Consider the following 27,336-nt stretch of genomic DNA (forward strand, 5'->3'; position numbering starts at 1 on the left):
CTCCTACATCAATTGGTAATCAAGAATGTGCCCACAGGCCAATCTGATGGGGGCACCTCCTCAACTGAGATCCCCTCTTTCCAGGAATACCTAGGTTTGTGTCAAACTGACAAAAGCTAACTAAGGTGATGTGCTTTACTTCAAACCCAATGGCAATTTGCTCATTTCTTCCTCGAACTCTTTGTCTTGGGACTCTAGATCAGTAGCTCCTTAGAGCTCGTCCCCTTAAAGACGAAGACACTGAGGCCAAAGACTCGCCATGAAATGGCACTGGCAATCAGAGATGAAACTCGTTCCTGTCCCAGAGAACAGCCCTCTCTCATACATGACGATCACTGAGAAATGTTACTTAGAAAATCTTGTGCTAGACCCAGTTGGAGGGAGGAGAGCTTGGTATTCACAAAGGCTCAGCACTTAGAGTGCTAGGCTAGGAAGAGAAGGGCCATGCTGGGCAGTAGAGGCTGCCCTAACCCAGCACTTGACTTGTTCTGGAAGGGAACAGGCGCCCATGAAGAGGTTGCTCAGGAAAGGCATCCTCACAGAAGTCCTAGCCCTCCAGTGCTCTGCACCTAGAACCTGGCATTCCAACGCACCATTTCAATGTCTACATACAAACATGTAGACATATTGACAAGACTCGTGTTAGTTACATGAGCAAGACTTTTTTACATAGATATTCCCAGGCAAACCTTACAACAGGCCTACCAGATGAGGCTTGCAAAAACCAATGCCAACGAGGGCCAGGGAAATCAAGTGAAGAAACACATAGGTCATATGCCAAAGGCAAGAAGGCCTGGGACAAATGGAGAAGAGACGCCCCTCTGAAGAATGTGGCTAATCCCCAGAACCCATGTCAAAGTGGAAAATGGGAATCAAGGCCACAAAGTTGTCCTCTGACCTCTACAGATATGCCCTGCCTTGTGTATCCACACACATACACACCATACACACTTACAATAATAGTAAATTAAATACATATGCTTTCATAAAACCACAGTGAAATTATTAAAATCGTTGTCAACATGAGTGTGATATCTCACTTTTCACCAACTTTCCTAATAATGCTTTTTATAGCAAAAAGAAAAATCTTATATTTCAGGCTTTGGATATCTTTACCCTCCTTGATACTATAAATTATTTAGATTTTCCTTGAGGTTTATGATCTTGGCAATCATGAAAGTCATAAGCTTGCAATAGAATGTGTTTTTCAAAAATGACCACAACAATATTTTATTTTCATGTGATCTTCTAGAACATTCTTGCTACTACTGATGAAAGTAGAGTGGGATGGTTACAGGGTGTTGGGGAATATTATTTTAAGGTGTTGTTACTTTTGTTTGTGTTGCATTTGTTTAACTCTATGAAGTCGTGATACTTTGTGTAGCCAAAAGTTTCTCTGGTCCCACCCGGCCCCCAGGGTCCCACAGCCCCTTATAAAACAATCACTCAGAGGCTTAATATTAATTACAAATTGTATGACCTATGGCTTCTTGCTAGCTAGCTCTTATAACAACTCAACCCATTTCTTTTTTTTTTAATATTTATTTATTTATTTATTATGTATATAGTATTCTGTCTGCATGTATGCTTACAGGCCAGAAGAGGGCACCGGATCGAATTATGGATGGTTGTGAGCCACCATGTGGTTGCTGGGAACTGAACTCAGAACCTCTGGAAGAGCAGACAGTGCTCTTAACCACTGAGCCATCTCTCCAGCCCCTCAACCCATTTCTATTAATCTATGTATCACCACGTGTTCCATGGCTTTACCTGTGTCCCATTACATTGTTCCTTGAGCGGCCAGCTAGTGTCTCCTCCCTGTCTCCTTTCTTCTCTCTCTACCTCTCTTGGATTTTCCCACCTGACTCTATCCTGCCCTGCAAGGCCAATGCAGCTTTATTTATTAGTCATTGGGAGCAACACATATTCACAGCATACAGAAAGACATCCCTCAGCACTTCCCCTTTTCTGTCTAATCAAAAAGGAAGGTTTTCAACTTTAGCATAGTAAAATTACACATAACACAACAGTTATCAAGCAAGAATTATAGTTACAATATCTAGTCCATTTCTTTTTGGCAAAATTAAAGAAAATATTTTATCATCTATCCTATTTTTGTGAGTCTAAAGTTTAATATCTAATTTACCTTTTATCATGACTAAGGAAAATTATAATTATAACTATCTAGTCTTCAACTTCATCGAAGATCCCAGAAGGATATAATATTACCTAAGTAAACAGGAAGTACATGGCAAGCAACTTCCATAGTTCTAGAAATGACAGAGACATCTGGCTACCTGGACAGTCATCCAAAGTTCCTCTGCAGTGTTGGGGCATCTATCTTTAGCCTACAGACCTAGAGTCTCTGGTATAGCTTTCAGTGAAGCAGGAAATTTTAAGGACTGTTCCTCCCATTCTGGCAAAATTCACCAGTCACTTCTCCCTGTGTCCTATAAAATGTCTGGCAGTTTCTTCCATGAAGCAGGAACCTGAAGGACCATCTCACCTTGCAAAGTTCAGTGGTCATCTTTCTATGGGTCCTGCATGTCCAGTTTATACAGCATCCTGTCAAGCAGTCGAGGCAAGGGCACTTCTTTGCCCAGTGGCTAACTTTTGCCACAAAGAAGGCAAACTCCATGAGTTTCTTTGATGCCCATCATCCTCTTTGAAGTAATTGGTGTTGCCAGGAGCAGACATGTCTCATTGTCCAGAAAAGTCTTAAGTTCTTAAAACATTTTAAATGCTGTATTCAGTAGATCTTTGAAGTGTTTGAAGATGACCTACCTAACTGAAATATATCTGTGTATATCTAGAAAACTTAACTAACATGACTAAGTTTGATTGTCATAAATGACTAATTAATCTATATTTTAATTATATATTACAATTTTAAATGAGTTGCACAATTATAAAACCTTTAAAAAGAGTATATATATATATATAATAACAAAATTGACACTAAATCTGTATTAATAAACCAAAATCCATACCAATGTTAAGTATTTTGAGATTAACAGTTGTTTTTTGATTAAAGTAGATTTAATAATCTACTTTTTCTCATCATGTCTATAGCCTATCCCCCTTTCTTCTTTTAGAAAGAAATTGACTATGACCAATAACAATTTATAACCAAACCCCTAAACAAAGACAAACATCCATAATCCATTTGGGGGGAATGTGAGCATAGTATTCTAGGCTGCATCCTGCTCATTGGGGGTGCTGTTAATCTGTCCTGACTGGAGTAGTCTGTGAGGCTGGATCATCTCAGCCAGTTGTCTTGAAGCTGTTCTGAATGCTGAATCATCTGAAGATCTCTCAGAGGGTTTTACTTGATGGAACCCTATGAACCTGGAAGGAATCCAAAGCTTCTCATCTTCTGTGGAAACTAAAGCAGTACCTCTTTTTCAAAGTAACACATCCTTACACACAAATTTTGAAGTCAAGATATCTTTACAATATATGTTGGTTTAACTCAGCAGCCTTTACAATCAAATGCCTCTCTCCAGTTAAAAATCCCAAAGACAACATAATCTAGACTCTCTGTGTAATTTCCATCTTTACCTGGCTTATTTTTTTTTTATTTTTACTGTCTCTTTAAAGACTTTATTTAAAAAAAAAAAAAACTTCTTTGTATAACTGCCTATACTCATTTTCCTCTCCTCTCCTCTCTCTCTCTCTCTCTCCTCTCTCTCTCCTCTCTCTCTCTCTCTCTCTCTCTCTCTCTCTCTCTCAAGCCTACATACATTTTTAAACTGGTTAGAGGTTTATTCCATTGGAATCTGTCTTCTTGTATGTCTAGAGTCCTTTACTGACCAGGAGAGATTTTAAACTGCTAAGCTGCCTGGCAGCTTTGGCTGTTGACTCTGTCTCATTTGGTTTCCCAACATGGTGGAGGTACATTTACTGCCAGCTCTGGGAAGCAGTGGGCCGATGCCTCCATCAAGCAGCATCTAGCCCAGAAATCTTTTTTTTTTCTGGTCTGTACTAGCAAAAGCTAATCCACCACACAGCACACAGTGAGGCTTGGAGACACCTCTGAGTACCACAGCAGGAATCTACCATGCTGTGCTCAAGCTCGAATGCCACAGTGCCTCTATCCCACATTCCACATGAGACACACAAACTAGGAAGCTGCTCTTATCTACATGTATAATCTCTTCTTAAGTTCTCTCAGATTTTAGATGGAAACTCTTGGTGCCAACTGTAGCCAGAAGTTTCTCTAGTCCCATCCGGCCCCCACAATCTCACAGCCCCTTATAAAACAGAGGCTTAATATTAATTATAGACTGTATGACCTATGGCTTCTTGCTAGCTAGCTCTTATAACAACTCAACCCATTTCTGTTCATCTATGTATCACCACGTGTTCCATGGCTTTACCTGTGTCCCATTACATGTTGTTCCTTGAGCGGCCAGCTAGTGTCTCCTCCCTGTCTCCTTTCTTCTCTCTCTACCTCTCTTGGATTTTCCCACCTGGCTCTATCCTGCCCTGCAAGGCCAATGCAGCTTTATTTATTAGTCATTGGGAGCAACACATATTCACAGCATACAGAAAGATATCCCTCTGCAACTTTGCCTGTCTAAAACACCTGATGGTCTAATGAAGAACTGAACAGCCAATAGCAAGGCAGGAGAAAGGATAGGCAGGGCTGACAGGCAGAGAGAAAGTACAGAAGGAAAAATCTGGGAAGAAAGAAGTAGCCAGAGAAGGAGGAGGACTCCAGTGGCCTCCAGCTACACAGCAAGCCATGGAGTAAGAGTAAGATGTACAGAAGTAAGAGAAAAGGTAAAAGCCCAGAAGCAAAAGGAAGATTGGATAATTTAAAGGTAAGAAAAGCTGGCTAGAAACAAGCCAAGCTAAGACCAGGCATTTATCATTAAGAATAAGCCTCTCTGTGAGACTTATTTGGGAGCTGGGTGGTGAGCCCCCCCAAAAAAGAGCAAAAACAAACAACAACAACAAAGCTTTTGACAATTGAGGACAGCAGGCACACTGCTGTAGCATGAATCTTAGAGAGTCTTATTAATCTTGATTAATAATCAAGGCGAGTTATTGGGGTCCATGCTGGTAGATCAGAGAGACAGAACAAGCCACAGCTATCTCACCTCACCGGATCCTCAGCTGGTCTAGTCTCCTCAGACTGGAGGCCTCTGAGTCCTCATCCAGAATGGGTCTCAGCTGAATTACTGCTCAAAAGCCTGAATGCTTAACCAGCCAAAATCTTCTAGTTTCTGGTCCTCACGCCTTATATATCTTTCTGCTTTCTACCACCACTCCCTGGGACTAAAGGCTGGCTTTCTGGGATTAAAGGTGTGTGTCACCATGCTTGGCTATTTCCAATGTGGCCTTGAACTCACAGAGATCCAGAGGGATTTCTACCTCTGGAATGCTAGGATTAAAGGTGTGAGTGCCACCATTTTCTAGCCTTTGTATTTAGTGGCTGTCTGTTCTCTGACCCCAGATAAATTTATTAGAGTACACAATATTTTGGGGAACACAATACCACCACACACTGCTCTATGAAGTCTGAGGCTGGGTCACAGGAAGGATAGGACTTTCCTGGTTCTTCTTACCTTTCTTAAGTACACTGTAGCATCAATGCTATTGCAGAAGGAGACAGTAACCATCTTCTGATTTTTTTGTGCCTCAAGCCAGGCCAAAAGTCTGAATCATTTCTTAGACCCTCCATAATCAACTTGTGCTCTGTGCACCAGTAGCTTATAGGAAATTCAGAACATCAGGCTCTCTGTCACTAAATCAAATTTAGTGAAATTTTAATGAACATTAAAAATAGTAATAATTGAGCCGGGCGGTGGTGGCGCACGCCTTTAATCCCAGCACTCGGGAGGCAGAGCCAGGCGGATCTCTGTGAGTTCGAGGCCAGCCTGGGCTACCAAGTGAGCTCCAGGAAAGGCGCAAAGCTACGCAGAGAAACCCTGTCTCGAAAAACCAAAAAAAAAAAAAAAATAGTAATAATTTACCTGGGTAAATTGTAGGCCCATTAAAATCCAGAGCTGTGTGCTGGAGAGATGGCTCAGTGGTTAAGAGCACTGGCTGCTCTTCCAGAGGACCCTGGTTCAATTCCCAGCACCTACATGGTAGCTCACAACTGTCTGTAACTGCAGTTCCTCGGGATCCAACACCCTCACACAGTCATACATGCAGGCAAAACACCAATGCACATAAAATAAGAACAAATAAATTATTAAAAAAAACTTTTAAAAAATCCAGAAACCCTACGGAGATACTCAGTCATTTTGAGGTGAGATATGATCTCTATGCACAACTGCATCCCAGATGCATGGAACACGGGATGAAGTGAGACTCCATCAGAGCCAAGAGGTCAACGTCATCAGCGTCACTTGTTTGACAAAGGGGCACATGGCAGGAAGCCCCATGAGCATAAATGGTGGTTGATCACCATTGGGATGGCCTTAGGTAACGAGAACTCTCTGAATGTGTCTGTGGAAGAATTTCCAGAGGGATTTGACTGAGGCAGGAAGACCCACCCTGAATATAGATGTGCAGCACCATTCCCTGCTGGGATCCCAGACTACAAGAGAAAAAGGAGAAAGCAAGCTGAGTGTGTGTGTGTGTGTGTGTCTGTCTGTCTGTCTGTCTGTCTGTCTGTCTATCTCTGTCTGTCTGGCCATCTGTTTGTTTGTCCCTCCCTCCCTTCTGACTGCAGATGCAATGAGCTGTTCCATAGGCCAGCCATCAGAGCATCTCCATCATGATGGACTGTTTGTCCTCAAATCCTAGTCCAAAACATACCCTTCCCTTCTTCAAGTTATTTTTCTCAGGTATTTTGTGAGAGCAATGAGAAAAGAGACTAACACAGTAAAAACAATTCAATGGGCCAAGTGTGGTAGTGCACACCTGTAACCCCAGAACTCAGGAGCCAGAGGAAAGTGGATCTCCATGAATTAGAGGCCAACCTAGGCTACATAGTTTCAGGCCAGCCAAGGCTACATTGTGAGACCTTGTCTCAAAATAAAAAAATAATTCAGGATGTATAGTCCAACATATAGACTTAAATATACGACTCATATGATTACAATAGAGGGCTTATCATAAAATAACAAAATAAGTGCATAGCATACAAAATGCAAAACTGTGAATTTGATGCAAATAATTTTTCAGGGACCACCACCACTTACCACTTTATATTTTAAAATTCCAATTACCCAGAGAGTTCTGCCTTTTAAGATTCCAAGGAGTTCTGCCTTGCCTGTGAGCCCACTTATGACATCTTCTCACTCTCTGGGCTCCCCTAATTTTGGTGCACATTTCCAGCATATATGTGCAGGTACAGAGCCCTTTCTAGAGAGGCAAGGAAAAGAGGGGGTTCGAGGGCTGCCACCTGAGGGGGTTTCCAAGGTTCAAGCTACTGGCTTAGCTCTAAGCACACCCCATTTAGACAGGAACCTGCTTCAAACTCCCTCTAATCCTCAGTTCCTGGGACCGAGGTGTGCTTTGTCCATTGAGAAAACTTTTGCTTTTAAAAAACAAGCTGGGCTGGAGAGATGGCTCAGAGGTTAAGAGCACTGGTTGCTCTCCCAGAGGTCCTGAGTTCAATTCCCAGCAACCCCATGGAGGCTCATAACCACCAGGATCTGGTGCCCTCTTCTGGTGGGCAGGGATACATACAGACAGAACACTGTATGCATAATAAATCAATAAATCTTAAATAAAAATCTAGCAAGAATAAGGACACAGCTTCTGCATCATTGGTGATGGACTTAGCCCAGAGATGACAACTGTCATCACTGGTGATGGACTTAGCCCAGAGATGACAATTGTCTAATTTGATCAGTGTGCAGATGACAGAGAACTGAGGTACTATTTCTGCCTAAGTCTTGATGCCTTCATTACAGTCAAATAAATAGAAATTCTTTCCCCCATTGCAGAACTAGAAATAAAACAGCCTTTCAAGAATTTCTGCTGGAAAATAGAATGCTACCCAGATCCAAATTCACTTTATGGTATAGAGCTGAACACAGGAGGGGGCAGTTTCCACTCCTCTGCCCTTTCACCAGTAAATAGAAACAACTTCTCCAACCACGGCCCCAGATTACCTTTGTCCCTTTTTAACTAGTCGGGGGAGAACATACAGCAAACCTTCAAACACGTGTATAAAAGTTGAATGACAATCCTGATGAATTATTGTAAGCCTAACAGTAGAGGAAGACCCACCCAGGTCAGGATGTCCTGGACACTCACCTCGGATCATAAGCCCCTCCCTCTCCACTCTCCTTAGTGGCAAGCATGCCTAGCTTCTCTGGTTCTCTTTGCTTTCCTAGTCTGTCACTGAACAGACGACTGGGAACACTCAGGTGGGGACTTAGGGTAGAGGGACATGGGTTATGCCTGAAGGCACCTTCCTGAGATCTCACAGTGATTTCCACTTTTTCTAGCAGGCTTCAACAACATACCTCCTTTTTCTGGAACCGATGCCCTGCTCCCTCCTCCTCTTCCCTATCTTATGTCAAGGGACCAATCTAAAGAGAAAAATTGTATACTATAGGGTAGAAGTGTCTAACTATGTTCTTTATGAAAGAGAAAATTAGGAAGAAACAAACACATAAATATACAGCTTTTAAAATTCTATGTATGCATAGTCTATTAGGATATTTAATGTAGCTACTCAAAATAGCATCACAAAAGAAAACTTGATGACATGTAGTTTTTTCCCGTTTGGGGGAGGGTTGGCTTCTTTTAGTCTACACTAATCCATTTCTTTAAATAACTGTGGTAACTGAGGTTGTCAGCTTGATGGAATATAGAATTGACTAGATGGGCTGGAGAGATGGCACAGTGGTTAAGAGCACTGGCTGCTCTTCCAGAGGTCCTGAGTTCAATTCCCAGCAACCACATGGTGGTTCAAAACCATCTGTAATGAGATCTGGTGCCCTCTTCTGGCCTGCAGGCATACATGCAGGCAGAACACTGTATACATAATACATAAATAAATAAATAAATAAATAAATAAATAAATAAATAAATAAATAAATAAATAAGTCTTAAAAAAGGAAAAAAGAATCGACTAGAAAATAGGTACCCAGACATACCTGTGAGAATTGTCTAGATTGTGGTGAGCCTCTGAAAATGCCTATAAGGGATTGTCTTGATTGGGTTCACCAGTGTGCTAAGACCCTGGACAGGACTATTTTCGGAGCTGGAATCCCAGACCATACAGAAAGGAGTGAGCTGGGGACTAGCATCTACACGCTATTTCCTGACTCTGGATGCACATATGAGCAGATGCCTCAAACCCCTGTTGCCAGGACTTCCCTGCTCTGAGAGACGGTACCCTTGAACTGTGAGACAACAGGAAAATAACTAAGACAGTGACATTAATATTTTCTCCAAGTTCGGACCAGTTGGTTTGTGAATGACTCTTGTTTAAAAAATCTCTGACCTTGGTGCTGGAGAGATGGCTCAGCAGGGTTAAAAGCACTGCCTGCTCTTCCGGAGGTCTCAGGTTCAATTTCTAGCACTCACATGACTGCTCACAACCCTCTTCTGATGTGGAAACACACATGCGACCAAAACACCTATATACATGAAAAACAAAAACCAAAAAACCTCTAACCTTGGGACTAAGGGGATGATGGTGGCTGATTGGCTGCTTTTCCAGAGGACCCAGGCTTGATTTCCAGCATTCACCTGGTGACTCACAACCATCTGTGACTCCAGTTTCAGGGGATCCAATGCACTCTTTACCTGATGTTCATAAATACCTCAGATCTTCCAGATGAATGGCTGGTATTCTCCCCCAAATGAATACTTCCCTTTTAGATTACACCTTCCTCTTTTCAAGCCCAAACCTTTATGGTCTTCCTCGGTTCATCACCATCCTTCACTCTGTGAGTCCATGTCTAGTGTGCCTGGAAACCCTCCTTACTGCCTTTCAGAATGCCCTTGGAATCAGGGCATTTTCTATCATCTCCATGGCTTCTTCCGTGGGTCTGTGGTTATCATCTGCTGTTTGGACTACTGCAGTAGCCTCCGAAGGAGCTATCCCCTTCCACCTGAGCTTTCCTGCAACCTACTCTGAGCATGGAGCCAAGGGTCTGTCCCGACCTCAGACATATTACATTACTTCCATCCAGAACCTCCCAATGTTCCCAGGTTCCTTCAAATGGAGAAGTTAATGCCCTTCACTAACCTTGCTCCCCTGATCTGAGCTCCCCATCCACTGCACCATGCCTGTTCTCAATACACGGATACTCTCCACACATCCCAGCCTCGGGCCTTTGCCCGGCTGTTTACCTGGGACACCTCTTTGGCTCACTCCTTCTATTAGCAGCTTTTGTTGTTGTTGCTATGACGGCATACCCAACAGAAACAAGTTAAGGAGGGGAAGATTCAGTGTGGTCCAGAAGAGGGTGAGGCATCATGACAGGGAAGGCATAGTAGAGCTCCTGGCAATAGGCAGCATGCAACCAGGAACCACCACATCTCTGAGTGGAAAAGAAAGCCTCATCTGGAACTGGGGCCGGGTTATATGCCATAAAGTTAAGTTTCATAAAGAAACCCACTTCCTCCATCCAGGCCACCTCCTGATGGTCCCACAATCCCCCCAAACAGTGCTGCTAGCCAGGGACCAACTGTTCCAACACAGGAGCCTGTGGGACAGTTTACATTCAAACCAGAACATTCCCTCACAGTGTGGAGGTACATTCAGATAGGCTGTTACAGTTTGAAAGGAAATGCCCCTCCAGGCTCATATGTTGAATACTTGGTGGCCAATTGGTGGTCCAATTTCAGAAGGCTAGGTGGGATCTCCATCTCCTCCTTCTTCTTTTAGAAGAAGTAGGTCACTGGTGGCGTACCTTTAGAGGTTGTACCTGGTCCTATGGCCTATCCTCTCTGCTTCCTGTCCACCACAAGGTGAAAAGCTTGTGCCACATGCTCCTGCTACCATGATGTTCCACCTTACCATGGGCCCAGAACCAACAGAGTCAGGGACTGAGGACTGATGTCTGAACCCATGCTCAAACAAATCCTTCCCTTAAGCTGTTTGTATCAGGTGGCTATTGTATGTAACCCTCCTTCTTAAAATTGCAATTACTCATCTGTACACACAATGTCCCCAGTGTCCTTCCCCCTATACCCCATATCTAATATCCCTAATATATTATCCAACTATGTGTGTTTATATACACACACATATATATACATATATACACACACATATATACATATATATACATACACACGTACACACACATATATACATACACACACATATATATGCATACACACATATATTACCTCTATATATACATACATATATACATACACACATATCTATACATACACACACACACACACACACACACACACACACACACACACACACACAGGCTGCCCCTATTCATATAAGTGCCCTGAGAAAAGAAATCAGGATGGCCTGAACGAACACCAGAAGATCTATAGGGACTTCCAAAGACAGTGGTGTAGGTGATGGGTTGTATAGACAGACACATGAGAAAAGCAAGGGCCTGGTCAGCATTAAGTAAGTATTGACTGTTATTAATATTCACCCCCTTGTTTGAAGTGGAAAAGGGATGCCGTGATTTTAAATGAATGGCTTGCTATTAAATCAACTGTAGTTACATACAGCTACTTGGCAGGAAGTCGTTTAGTAGGAAGGAAGCGTGCTATGCCGGAGTCCCAGAGGCAACAGTGCGGACACAGGAAAGTGAGAGGACCCTAGGTTCTCAGCCAAGCAGAAGCCCTGGCCTCTGGCTTGTTCTCAGCTCTGTTTGATTTCTCTATTTTAATGAGCACAGTCTCAGTACATCACCTCCTGTCTGTTCCCAGACATCCAGAGAGACTGAGAGGAGTCCCAAGTGAAAACAAAAACCTGAATCATTAAGTTGCATGATTAATGAGAGCCAAGCATTTCAGGATCTTTCTATTACCCCTGTTCCCTAATCTCTCCAATTAGCCAGGATTTAGGGAAGGAGAACGGATTACCAGCTTAACTTACATAGATCTGTCTGCTTCCTTCTAGCTAACCCTCTCCTGTACCCCAAGCATGAGCGAGGCCCTCTGATCACAGGCCCGCCACCAACTCTGCCCTAGAAAGGCACCCAGGCCCTGGAAGGGAACCCAAATGACAGCAAAAGCCAGAGGAGTCCTACCACAGGACACTGGGTGCCAGGTTTTCAGGGATAATTTTATTACAAAGAGTGACCCTGCTCAGAACAAGAGTCCTCCTTGGCTGGCTTTTAAATGAGCCCACTTATTCTAACCCTCCACCAGCGTCAGGCTGTCTGGAGGGAGGTGGACAGAGAAACACTTGGTTATCAGGACAATTTATCTACATGCACCAAATACTAACTTGTGCTTGTGCCTGCCGGCTCTCTCTGGGTCCATGTGGTAGCCCACCCCCACCCCTTCAAGTGAGACCAATACTGTAGCCAATGGCCACTAGGGACACAGTAATGGACTACACTCCAGCAGCTCCCTAAGCCCTGGCAGTATATAAACAATGTCTTTTCCCCATGGTTGTTTTGTTTGGGGAAAGGATCTTGAAGCTGAGAAAGATTACCTATAGTCCCAATACTCAGGAGAGACCATCCCAACACTTGCAGGGGGGGGGGTGTCTCTGCAAGTTCAAATCCAACCTACTCTACAAGCCAAGATCCAGTCCCACACAGGGAGTTTCAGTTTCTAAAACTGAAAAAGACATGAAGAAGAGCGAGTCTTGCTATGTAGTCCAGGCTGGCTTCAAACTCAAAATCCTCCTCCCTCATTTCCTCAGACTACAGGCATGTTCTACCATGTCCTGCCCTCCTCCCTGTGTTTTGAGGGAAGCGTGTACAAGTTCTGGCCCAGGGAGAGTTTCCACTTTCCCTGGTTATCCATTCTAGAAACATAGGAGCCTGCAAATGTATTACAAATGAAATTCCTCACATGGGAGACACTGGGTAGAAATGGGTGGACTACAGAAACCCGAGGAGGGACACACACAGAGACCGATTGCCTTAGGAGTCAGTAATGCTGAGTATAAAGAAGATGCACTGAATGATCTTCAGATTCACATTTTGTTTTTTGGGTTTTGGTGGGTTTTTTGGGGGGGGATTGTTTTTTGGTTTTTTTGTTTTGTTTTTTTGTTTGTTTGTTTTGGTTTTTTGAGACAGGGTTTCTCTGTGTAGCTTTGCACCTTTCCTGGAACTCAAACTCTTTAGCCCAGGCTGGCCTCGAACTCACAGAGATCCGCCTGGCTCTGTCTCTAGAGTGCAGGGATCAAAGGCATGCGCCACCACCACCCGGCTCCTGATTCACATTTTATTCAGTCAAGCACCTGAGAACCTAGAAGGGTGGTGTTTAATAAGTATACTCACATCAATATTGGCCCCCCAGTCTCTTACAACAGCTTCTAATCTTCAAATCACATCACCAAAGTGGGCTTCTCTATTTTCTAAGGGATGTGCTTGAGTTGTCTTTTAAAAATTAAACTCCTGGGGCTGGCTAGATGGCTCAGTAGGTTAAAGGCGCTTGCTGATAAGCCTGATGACCTGAGTTTGATTCCTGGGACCTACACCTTGGAAGGAGAGAAGTGACTCCTGCAACTTTTCCTCTGACCTTCACATGCAAAGGGTGACAATCATGTATCCATACACAGAGAGATTGGGAGGGAGAGAGGGAAAGAGGGAGGGAAGGAGGGAGGAGGGAGGGAGGAAGGAAGGAGGGAGGGAGGGAGGGAGGGAGGGAGGGAGGGAGAGAGGGAGGGAGGGAGGGAGGAGCGGGTGCTGTGCCTCAAAAAAGACTGAAGGAATGCATCAGGGTGTATGTAATTCAGCAACAGAGCCTTTGTCCGCCACCTGCACAGGTCCTGATTCCTAGCTTCAGCACCACAAGAAAATAAAATTAACCCTACAGACACTACACACATATGCACCCAGTTCAGAGACATTCTTAACTTCTGTTTGCACGCAGGCAGGCATATATAGTCACAGGGAATAAAAATAATGCTAACTTCCTAAGGAAATGCAGCACAGTGGACTCCACTCTGAAAGCACTAGCTCACTGGGCGGGCTGAGAGCTATAAATGAGTTACTGGCCCCTCTGCACCTCAAAATCCCATCCCTTATCTCAAAGGGGTATCAATGACATCATGAAAGCCCACACAGAACCAGCCCAGACAATATGTGTGAAACTCAGCACTCGCTCTGGGAACATCTGAGGGCCCTGGCCGCACTCCCAGCTTTTGAGACTTGCAAGGGCGCCGCTGCACCCTGGGGCCGGTGTAGAGAGCCCTGCAATCCCAACACTCCAGTAGACACAGGCAGAAAGAACTCAAGGTCCAGGCCGGCCTGGGCTATATAGAGAAGTCTTGTTTGCAAAACCCCAGCTGCGTTCTGGGGTTCTTCCAGACCAAGCTGCAGCCAATCCTGGCATTGCTGCTCCCTGCTCCTCAGGCAGAGCCGCGGGGAATCAATGACCTCAGCATCGCACTCTGGCTGCGCTGTGGAGCTGATCTGGACACACACATGCACGCACACACCAGATCTAGAGTTTATTTTTCCTTGGCTTGTTGGTGGCCTGGCCCTATCAGCCCTTGGTGGCTGGCGCTGGAATGTTAATTGAAGGGGAGCTTGGGAGCTGATGCTGATAAGCGTTGCCTAGCAGCGTGCCACCTGCTCTCCACCCACCGTCCTGGGCAACCTCCGAACACCCTGCATGCTGGAGTTCGGTCTTGCTAACTGTGGTGAGTTCCTTTACCACGAAGAAGGTGTGGCACCGAGGGTGCTGGGAGCTAGAGGCATCCTCGAGAGCAGGACACCCCCCCACCCCCCCACCCCCCCCACCCCCTCCCACCCCCACCCCCACACCCCCACACCCCCCCCACCCCCGCTCTACTCTCTCTCTCTCTGCCAAGCCAGGTAGGCAGGGAAGCAGGATGTAACACGTGACACCTGGAAATTGAGCTACCAGACAAGCGGTAAAGATTGATGATAGATGACAGATTTCTAAGAGACAGATAAATAGGCAGATGATAGAAAATAGATAAACAGAGCCGCCCATCATACTTGCAAATGTATATCCTCAGATATAATTTATATTTATAAGTCCAGTGCCTTACTAATGACCTTCTGGCACCATTTTAACACACTATATAATTAATTAATTAAAAAATAATAAAGGAAATCTCCATCCTTTTCTCCACTAAAGCCCTTTCTTTACCTCTAAATTTTCTCACTGATTTTTCAGGGATTCACGGAAAGAATTTCTGAAGTTAACCACAGGCAAATGATTTCCCTGCACAACCATTTATAATAATAACAACAACAACAGTGTGAAATCTTATATCACATCGCATACTTGAATACACTAAGATGAAAATAATGAAAAAATACAAACGCTAGAACAGCTAACTTCAGTCAGGCTTTCCTCACTATGACTCAAATCCAAAAGCAAGGGGAAGAAGAATACAGGGGACATTGAAAATGCAAGGCAAAGCTTTACAGGGAAATTCAGCAAAGGGGGAGAAAATATTCACAGCAGTGGCCCAGAGCCATTGTTATAGAGAAGGTTTAAGATTATTAAAGGAAGGAAAGACAGAATCTACTCATATACATTCAAGTATGCATAGTTACATGTTTTCTGTGTCTGCTATGCATGTATATGTAGATTGTTACATGTGCGCATGTATATGCCCCTCAAACATAAAAAGAGGCTACATCACGGTCATGCTATTTCTTGTCCATCAGATGATTGAAAACTTAGAAGACAATACATCCCATTGCGCACTGTATGGAAAGCAGGCTCTCCCACACAACACTGGATTACTTAACACCCATGTGACTGCTCAAGCAAGGACAATTCCTTATAAAAATGAGTAAACATGTTCAGTTTCAACCATCAATCCTAGGTCTAGGAAAATACACTAAAAGAACAGAATGCCTCTAACCATGTGAATCTTTGTTATTGTTGTTCGTAATTTTGAAATACTGAAAAAAAATCTAAAGTTCACTCATGGAGACATAGTGAAATAAACTACAGTCTATTCACACGGTGGAATACTATGCAGCTATAGAAAAGAACAGGGGAGCTGCCTGTGGGTCAGGACAGTGTCCAGGATATATTGTTAGGTGGAAACAGAAAATTGCAAAAGAGCCTGCAGGAATGGATAGGAGCTAGGGGACAACCTTTATCTGGAGAAGAGACCTGTGCCAGTTAGTGGCCGGGCTTCAGGAGGAGGTAGCTGTAGGTGGCTTCCCATACTGATCAACCTTACACAGAGTATCACACCCACACCCTAGGTTCCAGTGGCAAAAGTGTCATTATAATTTAAAACATTAGCCCCATCAACAGAAATCAGACTAATCGCCAACATACTAAAACAAAACACTGTGTGTCCTCTTCCCAACTGGCCTGGACACTTCTGGGTAGTCTTGGTGTTTGTGCTAGAAAACTTTGTGTTCTGAGAGCCTTAGAAAGTCTGAGCACTGTGGCACACATTTGTAATCCTAGCACTCAGGAAGGATTGTGAGTTTGAAGAAAATCTGGACTACATAGTGAGACTAACATCATCTACAGAAGAATTACAACCATATGAACACACAGTGACCACGTGTCTTGTTTGCCTGGGGTGGTCATGGTTTATGCTTGGCTTTTCTGTGTTATATTTCTTTACCTGTTAAGTGTCCATGTACTGCCTTTTCCATAAGTGAGGCACTCAAGAAATACCTACTAAATTTAATGGAATAATTTTGAATGTGTCTCACATCTGTCTGTGGATCAGCAAAATCCTCTAGACATTTCTCTGGAGCAAGCATAATGTAATAAGATATACTGATTGAAGTTGTAGGAGGAAATATAAGAAGATAGGATCATTAAGCAGCTACATTCATCTTAGCTTGAAAGTGCACGTGATGGAAGCGATGAAATGTGAAGAGCCAAACAGGTATCATGACCATTTTCACTCCGGATTCCTCTTCTATTTGCTTGGAATAATAACTGTTTCTGAATTGGACTGACTTATTCTGAGTTATTCTGAGGGGTAAGGTGTATATATGTATTATTAAAAGAAGAAGAAGAAGAAGAAGAAGAAGAAGAAGAAGAAGAAGAAGAAGAAGAAGGAGAAGGAGAAGGAGAAGGAGAAGGAGAAGGAGAAGGAGAAGGAGAAGGAGAAGGAGAAGGAGAAGGAGAAGGAGAAGGAGAAGGAGAAGGAGAAGGAGAAGGAGAAGGAGAAGGAGAAGGAGAAGGAGAAGGAGAAGGAGAGGAGGAGGAGGAGGAGGAGGAGGAGGAGGAGGAAGAAGAAGAAGAAGAAGAAGAAGAAGAAGAAGAAGAAGAAGAAGAAGAAGAAGAAGAAGAAGAAGAAGAAGAAGAAAAAGAAGAAGAAGAAGAAGAAGAAGAAGAAGGAGGAGGAGGAGGAGGAGGAGGAGGAGGAGAAGGAGAAGGAGAAGGAGAAGGAGAAGGAGACGAAGAAGGAGAAAACTATGTAAAAAATAGCCCAAGTCTGCTTCTCAAATGGGTTTCAGGCATTTTTCAATTCTTTTTCTAGAATTAACTGAAGTGGGAGCAGGGACTGTAGAGGTAAAAAGAGGTTTCAGCTGATGATGCGGGCTGTGGGGCCTTTGTATTGGTGATGTGGCGCTGTGGAGTCCTGGTGAAGCTGTTCTGTGGAGTCTTGTGTTGGTGAATTGGGGCTGTGGAGTCCTGTGTTGGTGATGGGGGGGGGGGGCTATGGTGGAAGGGACTGGAAGTGAGGTAACCTGGCTTCTGATTTTCCTCAGGTGTTCTGTAACTGGGTCATGAGTCACCTCTGTGTTCTCTACCTGCAAGATAATGACCAAAGCTGAGGCCATGGCTGACAAAACTTGCGAAGTTGGCTTAGATGATAAATTATCTGTAATTTATAAATATACATATAAATAAATTTTATATTTTGTAAATTATAATATATAGCACGTGAATGTTACCTGAAAATCTGCAGCGAGAGTTAGAAGGACGAGGAGAAGTAGGAGGAGGTGGGAAAGGTGGAGAGAAGGAAGAGGAAGAGAACCTCCAAATCCTAAGTAATTGTAGAATAACTTACTTTGAACAAAGAGTGACAGGTAGAGAGCATACCATTCCAACATGGTTGTTGCAACCAGAACATGCTCTGGAGCAGCACTCCCATACAGGTAGCCTTCAGAAGTACAAGAGTGATACAAAACACCCCCAGTTGCTATCACACTAGCAATGTCTTTACAAGAAAATATATGAGAGAATTAAAAATAGAAAAATATGCATGCATTTGTTTCTGTGTTTAACAATACCAAAACAAGTACAGAAAGGGTAAATTCATGAAATGGAGATTTACTAACCTGGAAGAAAGGGAACAGGAATAGTGGAGATTAAAATGTAGTAGTGCCACTGCCTTAAGGACAATTCGGTGCTCAATTTCGGCTTTAGAACTATTTTAACATTTCACATTAAAATAACTATGTTATTTTAGCATTAGGAAATGGATTTCAACAAAAGGAACCATGCACAGCAAAGCAGAATGTCAGCATCAAACAATTCAGTCTCTCCAGGGTGGTGGCGGCTCCCCAGGGTAACCTAGAGATTGGCACCAGTCAAACAAAGCAGACACCTTTCTCCAACAGACATTTACAGTGTGCCAGTTCCAGCCCACACCCGGTGGACACAGCTGTGAGAGCAGACCCACGAGGCATGTGCAGTCTAGTCCAACCGGGATCCTACCCAGAGGTTAAAAACCACTGCTTTCATGCAAACCCAGGCTGGCCCAGGTTAGCGGGATCACTAGACACTGACTTTCGTGGGTTGTATTTGAAAGTGTTTCCAGGGGTTGAAGAATTTTCTAAGCCCTTGGTTCAATTTTCTAGGATAGGAAAGAAAAAGAAGGGAGAGAGGGGAGGAGGAAGTTGAAAGAGATTTTGTTATTCACAGGTGAGAAGATCCTTAATAAATACTGCATACAAATTCCATATAGTTATTCAAGATAACACATTTTGGGATTCATTTAAAATTCTGTCTTCTATTTCAGTCAGGGGCATATGCCTGTTGTCCCAATTACTCTAGGAAAAAAGCAGCAAAGTTGCTTGAGCCCAAGAATTCAAAATTAGCCTTAACAAAATAGCAAGACCTTTCCTCCCAATAAAATAATATGAGATATCATCATCATCATCATCATCATCATCATAATACAGTCTTCCCTGCAAGAATGCAAGTTGGGGCAGAAAAGGCCCAGGAAGACACTCAGAATAAGCAGCTAACCTAAGCCTTTGGTTTGAGTTTCAGTGATCTGGATGTGTGATCTGGGTGGAGCAGGTCACATTCATTCCTACTCCTGGCACAAAGCCATTCTTATCCCATTTTAAGAACCCAAGGGAGCCAGGAGGTGGTGGTGGTACACGCCTTTAATCCCAGCACTCCGGGAAGGCGCAGACGGGTCTCTGTGAGTTAGAGTGAGTGCCAAGACAGCCAGGACTACAGGAGAAACTCTCTCGAACTCCTCCCCCAACAAAAAGAACACCGGTGAAGTCTCCACACAAGAGTAAGGGACACCGAAATCCTCCACCTGTAGTGCCTTTCACTCAGGGTTGTGCTACCCAAGAACCTCTGGAGTTGAGTAGTCCTTAAGCCGTAATTGATTCGGGACTCCAAGCCTCGGAGGAGCGGGGAAGAGGGGATGGTCAGCAAACCTCCAGTGAAAAAGAGCTGCATACAAAACACCACTTTGCGAATTCTTGTGCCTGGCGCCAGGCAAGAGTTTGGAGGGTGGGTTAGGGATTTCTCTGTGCTCCTACCTCTTAAACCCCGAGTTGAACAGCGCTCTCCTTTATAAGGATGCTTTTCACCATTTTTGAGCGGCTAGAAAACGTTTTCAAGATTGAAATAGCATGTAATGATCTTATCAAAGAAGGGCAACGTATTTGAACTCAGGTCTGTTAATCTCAAGTGCTGCCCAAGGCACCTTTTTCTTCTAGATTTCTTAATGGTGCATATTATTCGCCACTGAATGACAAGGCCCTGGTAACTTCGGGCTTTACAGTTTTATCCAGGGTCGCCCCAGATCTGGGAAAGCGGGAATCCAGCTCGGCATAATGAAGCACCCGGGGCGGAGCTCTCAAAATCCCAAGTATGTCTCCAGCCTTGGAGGTTCTCCTGAGTAAACATCCATCAGGAGGCCTTTTCCCTACACCTCCGGGAGTGGGTGGAATAGCACAATTTTCCAAGGAAGTCCCAGAAGAAGTTTTAATTCACGTTAAAAATACGTCTCAATGTTTTCTCTACATATGTATACCAAGGATATATATCAGAGGATAAAGGAATAAAACATCTACGAATATAAAGCCTTATTTATGGTGATTTTAAAAAAAAACAGAGACTCTCTAAAACTATGAGCTCATTCTGTTAAGGTCCATCTGTAATGTAGGACATTTTACTGCTACTTTGAATCATACTCAGAAAAACTAATGAATAGATAAGTAAATCTAAACACACGCAAAAATAAATAAGACCGTTATTTGTTTATTTGCGGATGTTTTCAATCTTTCTCCCAATTTTTCCACTTTTCCAGGGTGTAAATAATAATTTTTATGATCAGAAAAAAAAAAACGAAAACAGGATAAAATGTCAATATGTGTTTGGGTTATTACAGAATTTGAGATCCCTGAGGGCAGAAGGTGGGGAGTACGGGTTTATTTGAGGGTAACACTATGGGCACATCTGCCAGCAAGAAGTGCCTCCCTACCCCTCCTCTCTCCCATCCACATTTCTGAGTAGAAAAAAAAAATCTGGACACAAATAGCTTCATCATAAAGATTACATGATATGTATCTGAAATTATTACACAATTATTTAGTCGCAAAAAAATCAAATTTGCTGAAATTTTTCTACAAGTTTTTGTTTTTCAAAACTGTGCTCTAGACCTGGGAGATGGTTCAGACTAAAGACGCTTGATGGATCCCGGGGACACCCTCAAGTTGCCCTCTGCTCTCCACACCTGGGCTTGCAATCCTCCCTTTCCAATAAATAATTTTGTTTTTCAATTTTCAACAAACAAAATTGTTTTTTTGTGTGTGTGTGTGTGTGTGCTTTCTGGCTGGAGAGAGGGTTTTCATCGAGAATTTCAGAAAATAGCATCTAAACCTCTCGTGTAGCCGTGGATTTTCATGAGACGGTTTAAAAAACATTTTATCTGAAATTCTCTTAAATCTCTAGTGAGATTTTTTATTATTATTTTAAACGGTATGTTTAAATCCTGTATTGGGAAATATAACACCAAACCCCGGTTTCTTGATCTCATTAGCATGAGCCTCTGGCGGCTGGAGGATTCTTGTTTACACGGTGTCCTGCTTATTCCTCTAATCTTTCTCCTTACCTCATGAAAACGAAGTGTGAGAGAGGTTCGCCCTTTGTCCCAAACCCCACACATTTGTTGTATTACACAGCCAAGACCATATCTGCCCACTCTCTCTGTGTTCCTACCTCGAACACCACGGAGACACACTGTATACTCCGCCCAAGCCGTGTCCAAGGAGCGTTCCGGAGATCTAAGGCGGGGCAAAACTTCCCATGTATCCACGCTTGCTCAAGACGCGCTTTAAGACAGGAGAAGAAACCCGGGAAAGAGACGAGGTGAACCTATCTCTAAGTTTCTCCGGGGCAAGAATTAACCTTACTTCCCAACCACTACAAAAATACTCAGAGATGGCCAGAGTACCCGCCCCTCACCACAGCCTCTGCGCCTCAATTTCTCTTCCCTGTAAGTGACAGATCAGCGCTGCGCTTCCTGTACTGGACTAAAGACTAGCTCCACTGGCTGTGTGGGGCCTTAGGGTCCCCGAGAAGGAATCCAGCTTAGCCCCAGCTGAGGAACCCCTCCCTTGTCATTCCAGCTCTCTATTCCTCGGTTTTTCTTTGCCCTGGGAGTGTATACTGGAAAACCAGATGGATTGGTTGCTCTGAAACTCCGAGTTAGCGCCTTCCAGGTACATCCTCTCGATGGGCGCCTCCGTCGGGAGTCCTCGGGAGCTCCTGGAAGCACCCTCTTGAGATACAGGCCACGCCCTTCTCCTCGTCTTTGTTTTTGAGAAAGGTCAGTCCTCCCAGAAAGGTGACGAGGGATTGAGGGCGAACAGAAGGGCCCCAAAGCCAGAGTTTGGGGACGAGGGCGTTGGGTTAGCACGTGGTTTCTCTGGGAACCAATGAAGCACGGCAATTTTGTCACCCGGTCCTGGTCCCCTACCCTGCAGACAAGGCCAAAGGAAGGCGTGGCCTGGACCTTGAGTGTACGTCCAGGAGTCTCTTAGACCCGCCATCACAAAAGGGGAAGTTAGGCGTACTGACACCTGGTAGTAGTAGAGAACTTGGCAGCTCCGCCCCCTAGGCCTCCGAGATGCTGCTGAGCCGGGTCACCTCCACTCCCTTCTCCGTGGACGACATCCTCAGGCTGGAGGGTGAGCAGAACGATGTCAAGACTCCGTCACAGTGGGAGTTGCATAGGAACCCAGAAAAGCCTCAGTACCTAACAATGGACCTGGAATCGGGAGGGTCAGAGAGCGTCGGCGGCGACAGGGCACAAGCTGGATCAGACCCTCTTCGGTTCTCCTGGGAGGCAGTCGTGGAGATGGAGCCAGGTGAGTAAGAACCCAGGTTTCCTCGGCATTATTGAAGGAGTGAGTCGTCACTGATGGAGAGACTGCATCTTCTGAGGTCTCACCCCATCTTCCCTCATTTTAGGAGTCCGAAAGACAGCCTCCCTGTTCCTAGCCAAGCCTCCTAAGGACTTGAATTGTAGGGTGTTCCTTCCCACAGCCACCCCTCTGCTGGCCACAAAAACATGATTCCATTGGAGCCTGGTTCTGAGAGCTGCTTTCGCCCCCCAAACTTCTTTACCATAACTTAGTTTATGCTCCATCACTACTGCCCTTGCCTGCCTAGCCCAAATCTTTCTGGAGGAAACAACTTAGGCTTGTTGATTTATCTGGGGACACACACACACACTTCTCTATAGAGAAAATGGGAGAGAAGGAACAAGTCTCTCCCCTCTCCCTCCCTCTCTCCCTCTCTCTCTCTCCCTCTCTCTCTGTCTCTGTGTGTGTGTGTGTGTGTGTGTGTGTGTGTGTGTGTGTGTGTGTGTGTGTGTGTGTTGCTTTTCAAGTGGACCTGAGGGCACTTAAGAATAACTAGGACCCTAGCTAAGAGACTAATCCCTCCGAATCCTAGAATCTGGTCCAAAGTGCATGGGCAAGCAGAGAGGTCCAGGAACCTATCCTTAGCTTGTGGAAAGAGAAGGGACAGACAGGGAGTTTATGTTCTGATAGCTTTCTACAATCAAAGTGGTATATAGGTAGGAAAGGCCTGCTACTGGAAGAATGCAATGGCCACTGTCCTCCTACCCCGCCAGTGTGCCAGGAGTAGTCACACCTCCAGTCCAAGGTGGGGAGGAGAGTAGATTGGCACCACCAGCCTCCCCTACCAAGCCAGGCTGCATATAATCAATCACAAGGGCACCTTCAGAAGTACCCTCGGACTTGAGGCTGTTTATCAACTGTCCTCCAGAAGCCTGGACAACACTTTGTCGTGTTAGAAAAGAAACCCTTGGGTTTTCTGTGGTGGACACTATAAACATTCAATTCCTGGGTACGGGTCTGCTAACTTGAAGTTCCTTTCAGCTTTGCTGAGAAAGGGTTATGACTGTTTCTCTCCCCACTGCCCCAGCCACAGGCACACCTGGGGTGTCCCTTGACTAGCACCCTGTCTTTTGCCACTGTGATAGCCACACAGGGCCCATCCCAGCCTGGCCATGAGGGCTGTAGGTCAGGGAAATGGACCATCTGGCAGGCTTCCCCACAACATGTGATGTGTATGCATCTCCATCTGACCCTCTTGATGTCTTGAAAGCAGGGCTCAGAACTCTCCAGTTGTGACTAAGAGGGTACAGGATGCTAACTCTTCACTTTCTATTTATTTATTATTTATTTATTTAGGTTTTGGACTTTGTTTTTTTGAGACAGGATCTCATCATGGTTGAAATTAACCTTTAGTGTGTCTATTGGCGAGGAAGGGGTAGCAAATCATTTCCATTGTCGAAACATGAAATTCAAGGAAGCCAAGTGCCATCTTGGGTTCAGTTCCCTGCTGTTTGTCCTACCAAAGCTGAGTCCTATGGGACCCAGGGCTCCCATTAATAAATCGCGTTTATTTTCAGTCAGCTTCTGAGGGTACGTTTTTCGTAATTTTTGAGATCTACAGTTAAAGTTTCTACTGTCTTTTTGGATTTACCCGTGTGGGGGGCTCTTTTCCTGACGGGGACTTTGAAACTATGACTAGCCTGGAGCTGGCTAGGTAGATCAGGCTGACCGGAGCTTAGAGTGATGGCAAGGCCTTTGCTGAGTCAGCGACTTTCAGTTGCCGGCTCCTGCTCGCTCTCGCTCTCTCGCTCTGCCGCATCGCCGGAGGTCAGTGTCATTTAGATTTTTAAAACGAACACTCCTGTTTTCCCACTTTTGGTGTCCTCGGTTTCTATGAGCACAGATGCCCCTGGGGTGGGGGTCTCTCCCCAAACTTTAAACAGTAGTCCTTTCCCAGAAGTTATGCCCTGGGCTAGGGGTTGAGAATCAGGATCTCAACCCCAGCCGTGCGGCCCTCGCTGTCTTGCCCTCACTACGGGCCCTTAGATGTTCCCTTCGGTGTCCCTGGATTTCCCCCGATGTGAGTTTCCTCTCCTTCCTCCTCGGGGAACAGAGCTTAAGCCAAGACAAGAGACATGGAAAGTAAGGGGGCGGGGGGGGGGCTGCATTTAGGCGGGTCTGCGCATAGTCACAGTCTGGCAGAGGGAAGGACCACAAGGAAACCCTCACGGGGGCCACCGGCTTGCCAAAAGGACCCTAAAGGAGGTAGGGACTGTTTATCAAAATGCCAAAATGTGGATCTCAACTTCGCATATCGAAGAGAACCTCTATTTCCAAACCTGTGAGTCGGGATCAGGACATATCTGGCTTTTAATCTGCCCAGGAACCATCTTGTTCTTAATTTGCACCGCAGAGCATCCTGCTTATGAAGTTTAAGGTCCAGCCCCATTCTGATAGGCCCGCACGCTCACGTTTTAAGATTCCTCAAACTGTTGGACTACCAGACACCAATGAAGCAAATAGGCACACGTGATCCGGGATCTACTGTTGGTGAAACAAAAAGTGCACGGAGGTGGAGGGGGGTGGATCACAGTATATCAGACTTGACTTAGGCTGAGAAATAGAGCAACTGAGACCCGCCCGGGAGGCGGATAGAGAAGGGTGAGGAAAAAGGGATGCCCAGTGAAGGCTACTAGGGAGTGAGTGGGCTGTCTAGGGAAAGCAACCTGAGCCTATTGCTGATTGTTGACAGTGTTCCTTTCATGTGACTGTAGAGACTCCTCCGCGCGCGACCTCTCCGCTTGGAGCTGGGAACCCGAGGATGGAGCGCGGTGCGGACGACTGCGGCGGCGACAGCGTACACCGAGGCGGCCCGGCGCCGGCCCGGCCGCGGCCGCGGCGGAAGCCCCGCGTGCTCTTCTCGCAGGCCCAGGTGCTGGCCCTGGAGCGCCGCTTCAAGCAGCAGCGGTACCTGTCTGCCCCTGAGCGCGAGCACCTGGCCAGCGCGCTGCAGCTCACGTCCACGCAGGTCAAGATCTGGTTCCAAAACCGGCGCTACAAGTGCAAGAGGCAGCGCCAGGACCAGACCCTGGAACTGGCGGGCCACCCACTGACGCCGCGCCGGGTGGCAGTCCCCGTACTGGTGCTGGACGGCAAGCCCTGCCTGGGTCCCGATGCTCCCGCGTTCCCGGGTCCCTACGCGGCCACCGCGTCCCATTCTTGCTTCGGCGGCTACTCGGGCACTCCCTATAGTGCTGGCTACGCGGGCCGCTACACCGGCGCTGGCCCTGGGCCACTCACACCACTGGCCAGCTCTGGCTTCAGCCCAGGTGGCCCGAGTGCCGCCCCGCAGGGCCATCTGCCCGCTACGCTACAGGGAGTCACGGCCTGGTGAAAAGTCGGAGCTCCATTAAGGGCCTGGTGCCTAGTCCCCTCCCCTTCCAGCTGCTCGCATCCAGCGAGTTGAGCGTCCGCCAACGGGCTGGAAAGCGGCGATCGGTCTTGCGCAGTCCTCCTTACTGATCTGCCCAGAGGAGCGGCGCTGAGAACATTCTTTCCCTCCGAGATGTAGCTGGGCTTTGGCTGGCCACCTAGATGCTATGAAAAGAGGATAGTATGGTGGCTAACAGTTTGGAAGCAGGTGATTCTGAGCCACAACCCACTTGAAACAATTGCAAGCATCCTGGAGGCCTGGGGATCAAGGCTGTCCGCACTCCATCCCTTAAAGGAACAAGTGCGCAGGGTAGTGGGGATGCAGGGTTGAGAAGAGAAAAACATCAAGCCGCTGAAGACACCAAAGGACACGAGCCTGAAAGTGCCCCAGACATGGTTTTAGGGTTTAAGCATCCTGGACCTCCCGGAACACCCACCGGAGAGCACGTTCCCTGGTGGTGATCTCACCTCCAGAGAGGCCTCTCTACTCTCAGCAACTGCATTTTGTTCAGGGAACAGCCGGACGAGTAAATGAGCTAACTATATTCGGTGTGTTTGCGTGTTATAGACAGCAGGACCCTCAAGAGGTTCTCAAAGGGCGTGGTGACATGCACCTGTAATCCCAGCACTCAGGAGACCCAAGCGGGAGCATTGGGGAGTTCGAGGCCAACCTGGGCTACATAAGGAGCCCCTGTATCCAAAGCAAAATAAGTCTAGGGAGATAGTTGATTCAGCCCTGAAGGTAGGTTATGGGGTTTCTCCTAGTAACTTTTCTCCTCTTTGTAGATACTCTTAGGGGGACATTTAAAGTTCCCATCAGGAAAATATCCCTGACCCCACCCCAGTCTAATCTAAAAAGATAGTGGAAACTTTAACTGTGGGATCTTTAAAATTACGAAAAAATTTACATTCCCCCAATGTTAAGTTATTCGACCTGAAGACTGAAAATAAACTCTATTAATGGGAACACGAGCTCAAATAGGAGTTTATCTTTGGTAGGAGAAATAGAGCAGGGGCTTGAAGTAGAAAAATGTGCCACCAGCTTCCTTGGACTTCATTTCCAACCACAAGAATCCCAATTCTGTACCCCCTCAACTGATATCAAAAGCTAAATTCTATTATTGAACAGGTTTCCATATTTAATTAAAAGGGACTCCCTCAGGTTTTCCCTGGATGGCATACTCCCAGGTTGTTTCCGTTGAAGTGAGGAAGGGGCGCGGGTTCGATCTTCTCTGAAAGATGCTCAGCTGTTGGCAGCTTGCATCCCTTAAGAGTAAAATGCCTAAGCAGGGGC

General features: G+C 45.5%; 1 protein-coding gene and 2 long non-coding RNA genes across 3 annotated transcripts in view; 2 read left to right on the forward strand and 1 right to left on the reverse strand.

Annotated features, from left to right (window-relative positions):
• The window catches only part of LOC121832340 (uncharacterized), a 39,101-nt gene extending 16,673 nt beyond the window's left edge, over positions 1–22,428 (reverse strand). The window contains exons 1-2 of the long non-coding RNA XR_006075988.2: positions 22,326–22,428; positions 21,463–21,575 (exon numbers count right to left, since the gene is read on the reverse strand). This is a non-coding gene — a long non-coding RNA (uncharacterized LOC121832340). The remainder of the gene's footprint in view (positions 1–21,462; positions 21,576–22,325) is intronic.
• On the forward strand, positions 16,828–17,924 carry LOC143267416 (uncharacterized). Its single transcript, XR_013042508.1, has 2 exons — positions 16,828–16,927; positions 17,760–17,924. It is a non-coding gene; the product is annotated as an uncharacterized LOC143267416 (long non-coding RNA).
• Positions 19,445–27,009, forward strand: Nkx2-6 (NK2 homeobox 6). Its single transcript, XM_006986363.3, has 2 exons — positions 19,445–22,613; positions 25,385–27,009. Exons 1-2 carry the CDS (start codon positions 22,373–22,375, stop codon positions 26,002–26,004), a joined length of 861 nt encoding a protein of 286 aa, XP_006986425.1. The 5' UTR covers positions 19,445–22,372; the 3' UTR covers positions 26,005–27,009.
• Positions 27,010–27,336: the final 327 nt, after the last annotated feature.

This window comes from Peromyscus maniculatus, chromosome 9, assembly GCF_049852395.1.
Source record: "Peromyscus maniculatus bairdii isolate BWxNUB_F1_BW_parent chromosome 9, HU_Pman_BW_mat_3.1, whole genome shotgun sequence".
NCBI classification, from domain to species: Eukaryota; Metazoa; Chordata; class Mammalia; order Rodentia; family Cricetidae; genus Peromyscus; species Peromyscus maniculatus.